This window comes from Nesoenas mayeri, assembly GCF_963082525.1.
Source record: "Nesoenas mayeri genome assembly, chromosome: 15".
NCBI classification, from domain to species: Eukaryota; Metazoa; Chordata; class Aves; order Columbiformes; family Columbidae; genus Nesoenas; species Nesoenas mayeri.
In genome coordinates, this window is record NC_137559.1 from 8,666,450 (window position 1) to 8,671,855 (window position 5,406).

The 5,406-nt window shown below is 59.9% G+C and overlaps 1 protein-coding gene across 1 annotated transcript; it reads right to left on the reverse strand.

Annotated features, from left to right (window-relative positions):
• Positions 1-2,548: 2,548 nt before the first annotated feature.
• Positions 2,549-3,187, reverse strand: LOC308046344 (noggin-2-like; the record flags this gene model as incomplete). The annotated part of the gene is made up of 1 exon (XM_080354087.1): positions 2,549-3,187. One exon carries the CDS (start codon positions 3,185-3,187, stop codon positions 2,549-2,551), a length of 639 nt encoding a protein of 212 aa, XP_080210213.1.
• Between the last annotated feature and the right edge of the window lie 2,219 nt (positions 3,188-5,406).

Here is a 5,406-nt window from a genome sequence, read left to right on the forward strand (position 1 = left end):
GGGATTATGTCAGAAATATTTTCCCAGAATGCCCTCCCCCCATGCTCCTGCCTACAGATGTTCAGCCCCCACACCACAGATGTTGTTCCTCTTGCAAAATGAGCTTTCCCCTTCCTCTCCCAAATGCCCCTGATGTTTTGCACATTGCCTTCGCCGAGATCTCTTTTCCACCCTGCCCTCCACATCCCCCCATTCCCCAGTCCCTCACTGATGAACGCACGGAAAGGCCGACCTGCGTCCGTATGTGGGGCTGAGCGGATGGTCGCTGGGCTCTGCAGGGACATTGGCTGCTGGATGTCACTGTCCTTCTCGCTTCATCCCCACCATGCCTGTTAGAAAAGCCCTCTCCCTGTTTTGGCCTCTCTCCATGCACAACCTTGGGGCTCTGCAGCGATGCTCCAGGGAGGCTTGCTGGACCGCTGAGGGATGCAAGCCAAACCCCTCGGAGGGTCCTGGTGCATTCCCACAGGCCTGATGCCATGCCACTGTCCTCGGCGTGGAGGGGGACGGGGTCTCCCAGCCGCTCTGCAGACAGCTTGGTGGAGCGCAGCTCCTTGCTGGCAAGGGCCTTCAGCAACAGTTTGTTCCTCAGGAATGCCAGGCGCCTTTCAGACACCCAAGGGAACAGCCAGATCTTCCCCTCCAGCACCAGCAGCCCACGCGGAGCATGCAGGGGGAAGGCCTGGCAGCCCATCAGGGCCCCACTCCAAGCTCTATGACAGACAGACAGACAGACAGCTCTCCATCGGGAGCGGGCTGCACTGCCAGTGCCTCCGCTCACCAGTGCTGGGCTCCTCCCCAGCCGGCCAGCTGCTGGCAGCCCGTGTGTGCGGAGCCGTCCCGTCTCTCCCATGCCCTGGCTCTGTGAGCTCTCTTGGGAGAACAGGGTGCCACACCAGCCCCAGCACACGAGGGCAGAAAGCTGAGGGCAGGCAGCCCCATTGCAGGCTCAGCAGTTCCTCCCGACCCCAGCACACACGCGGCTGTGCTGCAGGGGACAGATGCCAGCCCCAGGCTCCATCGTGGCAGCAGGGCTGGGCACAGGACTTGTCTCCATCCTTCCCTCCTGTGATAGTGGCAGCAACCGAGAAAAAAACATTTGTTCTGACACACGGGGCTGCTGAGCTGTGACAGGCGCTTTGATGGCCGGGGTGGTAACCTCGACCGCTTCCTCTGCCAGCAGGAGAGCCAAATCCAAGAGCCAGAGAGCGTGTGGGAGCCTGGGACGGGCAACATCAAGTAGGAATCTCCCAAGGACTTCAGACGACACCTCCTGTCCAGGACATGCAGCTCTTCTATGTGTTATGAGCTACTTTTCTCCCCCCCTTTATTTTTTTTCTCCCTAACAGGTTATATACACAAAGAAAACCCAGAGCAGGATCCTGGAGAGGCATAAATTGGTTGAGCTCTACCAGCCTTCAGAGTGTCTCACAATTTACACAGGCATGGCCCAGCCAAAGCCCTTACTCATCACCTGCTCCGAGCAACAATTCGAGTCTCCGCTGGTCTCCCAGGGATCTGGGGTGCAGCACGGGGTTTTTTCTTCAAAGATAGAGTTTATTGCTAAAAATGTTTTGATCAGTGATAGCTCATATTTACATTGATATGTTTTTAAAGGAATATTCAAGTAAACATTTCCAATAGTTTCTGGCATAATCTCTAGCTTTTTTTCCTATACACAAACATTAAAAATAAATAAACTGTACACAGAAAATTTCCTTTAACATCTCTACATGACTATATGTATTCCCACACAACAAAATGATTCCACTCTGTCATAGATTTGTACTTTTCTTTAAAATTTCCTCCTTAATTAATTGTTATACACTTTAAAAAAAAAATCCTAGAGAGCTTGGCAAATTAGTTCAAACATCAGTGACAAGGTCTGAAGAAGACAAAAAAAAATACAGCACAGAGAAATAACTGTCTTCGGGGATGCTGCCGTTCTTTCTTTGCCCTTTTCTTTTTTTACCCCCTCCCCCCCTTTTCCTTTTGTTAAATCATCTTTACAGGAAATTTCTGCCCTTCCCTTCAGCAGGGAAGTGCTCAGGTTCTGTGAGGATGGGTTTAAAATGTGGTCCTATGTCTTTAAAATAATAATAATAATTATTATAATAATTATAATAATAAAAAACAGCTGCAATTTCGCCCCTTTCCTTTAAAATCTCTCTATTTACACGGCTGGTAATTTCTTCTTTTTTTTTTTCTTTTATTTTTTTTTTTGTTTTTTCTTTTTTAGTTTTTTATTTTCCTTTTGTTAGAAGGCTATATATGTATAAAAATAGACATCTGATTGTAGTGCTTTACTGTGCCTTTGGCCTGCCCTGCAGTTCCTGGGTTTGCTTTTCCCCTTTCAAATAAAATAACATTAAAATAAGTCCAAAAGAACCAACAACAACAAAAAAAAAACCAAAACAACCCCCCTCACCAACAACGGTTCCTCCTCCTACCACCCCGCGCTGGGAGTGTGGAAAAAAAATCAAAACAACCACCCCTCCAAAAAATCATCCAAACGAGAGAAGGCGGCAGTGCAAGGGGCCGAGGGAGGCTAGCAGGAGCACTTGCACTCGGAGATGAGCGGGTACTGCACGGGGATCCAGGTGCAGTACTTCTGGCTGGACCAGCCCTGGCAGTGCCAGCGCAGGAAGGTCTTGGTGACCGACTTGACGGGCTTGCAGAACATGCCCTCGGGCAGCGAGCAGGACTTCTCGGCGAAGCAGTTGCCCTCCTTGATGTAGCGGGGCCAGAAGCGGACGCCCAGGTCCTTCCAGGTGTAGAGGACGGGGCAGTAGGTGTACGCCCAGAGCCACTGCAGCACCTTCCGCCGCGCCTTCTTGCCCACCTTGAGGCGCGGTCCCTGGGGCGGACCCAGCTCCAGCCGCCGCAGCTCGGCGGGCAGCGCCGCCCGCCCCCGCCCCGCCGCCGCCTCGGCGCCCGAGGCGTTGGCCGGTCCCGGCACGGCCACGGCCATGAAACCGGGGTCGAAATGGCTGCCCAGCTTCTTCCTCAGAGTCCTCTCGTCCAGGTCCTGCTCCTTGGGGTCGTACTCGGGATCCGGGTGCTCCACGATGTCTTTGACGGGCAGGTTGTCGCTGGGCGAGGGTCGCAGCCGCAGGAAGGGCTGCCCGCCCCCCAGTCGCAGCAGCCCCAGGCAGGAACAGAGCAGGAGCGCCCGGATCGCCGTCATGCTCCGGGAGGGCCCCCGCCGGCCCCGGCTCGGCGCTGGCTTCCCCGCGGGGCTGGCGCGGCGGGCTCGGCTCCTAGCGCTGCCCGGCGGCGCCTGCCAGCTCCCGGGGACTCATAAATAGGCAGAGACAAAAGTCCGGCGAGGCCCGTTACTTTAAATAGCTCGGCCGAGGTTGTGTGACAGACGCATCTGAGGCTCGCTCCGCGCCCGCGGCCGCTGGCTCCCCGGGGCTCCCCGCCGGGCCGGCTCCAGCCGCGGCCGAGAGCGCCGGGGGGTCCGTGCCTCCCCCGCGGGCGGCGGCGGGGCAGGGCAGGGCAGGGAGGCGGCCGAGCCTTCCTCCTCCTTCGCCGCTCTCGCTCGCTCCCCCCCAAAATTCACAGCGGACTCGTCTCCATCGCCATGGTGACAGCTGGGCCGAGCCCCACGACAGCTTGTCTAGACGGTGTGACAGGGTTTGGCGTGAGACCGGAGCCCGAGAATAAAACCCTCCTTTATAGCCGGGCGAGGGGGCGGGGAGGAGGGTCACGGCGCCGCGGCCCGCTCGGGCGGCCCCTGCGCGGGCACCGCCGGGGCGCGGGGCTCAGGCGGCGGCGGCGGGCGGCGCCGGCAGCGCCCGCGGCCCGGCCGGGCTCCTCCTCATGATGAGCGGCTGGGGCGGCCCGCGGGCCCCCGGGGCATCCTCGGCGGAGGGGGGAAATCCCCGGCACCAGCGCGGCGAGGCGATGCGGCGCGCCCCGGCTCCCGGCGCGGTCCCTGACGGCGCCCGCCGCTCCGCGCGGCTCCTCGAAGGGGGCGGGCAGGGGCGGGCTCGGCCGCCGCTCAGCAACCCCGGCGACCCATGCTGCCGCTGCTCCGGGGGCCCGGTCGGCCCCGCCGCGCTCAGCGCATCCAGCCGCTGCTCCGCGCTTCGCCCGCTCCGCGCCCTGCGCTGCCGACTCGGCTCGGCGCGGTGCAGCCCGGCCTGGCGGAGCTCGGCTCGGTTCAGCGCGTTTCGGTGCAGGTCGGTGCAGGTCGGTGCAGTCTGGCTCGGCCGCGCCGTGCAGCCCTCCGCTCCGCGCTCCGCCGCCCGCCCGCCGCGCACTGCCGCGCCGCCGCTCGCCGCCCAAGTTAAATACGCGCCTGGCGCGCGGCCGCCCCGCCCCCGCTGTCACTTTCGCCGCGCGCTGAGTGACAGCCGCGTCCGCGCGGCCGCCGCCGGGTCCTGCCGCCGCCGCCGGGAGCACCCACGGCCGCGCAGCGCGTCCACCTGCCGCCCCGGGGCCAGCGGGGGCCGCCGGGCGCTGGCCCGGGCTGGGGCGCGGGTGCTGCAGGGCCCGGCAAGGAGAGACACCGGGGCCGTCGCCCCATCAGTGTGCAGGGCGCTGGGTTCGCAGCGTTGGCCCCAAAGGCAGAGGAGCCCTTGCGTGCCCTCAGCATCTTCTGCACCAGCCCGAAGTGGTCTGGGCACTGGCAAGACCTCCTGGGTAGCTGGGCCTGAGCTCTGCCTCTGCTTTCTGCAACCACTCTGCTGCCCCGCTACGTCTGCTTCTCCACAAAAGCCCATGCCGCTTAGAAAGCGCTCTTCCAAGCTTCACAGAGAGCTTGGAAGTGTGGGGCAACATGTCCCTATAGCCCCTCCTGGGCAGGACCCCCGGGGCAGCACACCAGAGTATAACTGCCAGATGCACTCCAGCATCAGCATCTCATCATCCTCTGCAACGGAGGTCACAGCCTTCCAGAAGCATCACTCTCTCTCAAAATTGTCCCTGCATCCCTCAGTGCAACATCATGTGATAGCAAGCCAGGTTAAATCCTTGGCTATTTCTTCACCTGCTTCTCATCAGCTGTGGGGCTAAATCTCTTGGCAGAGAGTGGGACCCACAACTTTCGAGGCACAGAGGGTGGGAGCCTGGTGTGTGTCAACACAGTGAAAACCCAAACTTTTCTCACCTCTTTTACCTCCACATTGCTCAGCACTGAGATCACACTTGAACCATATCCAGAAATTGGACACACAGCTGGTTCCTCCAGGCTGACATTCCTGCCCATGCCAGTCACTCCCTCCCAACAGCATGAGATAACCAGCTACCCACTGGGGCCAAGGCAGGGCGCGGAGAGAATGAGCCAGATCGTGGGGCCAGTTTCTCACCGCAATGTGTTTATGACCCACCAAGCGAAGCAAAGGGCTGCAACAGGAGGCCAGCCAGGAGCACCCCACTGGTGCACACTGAACATGTGCA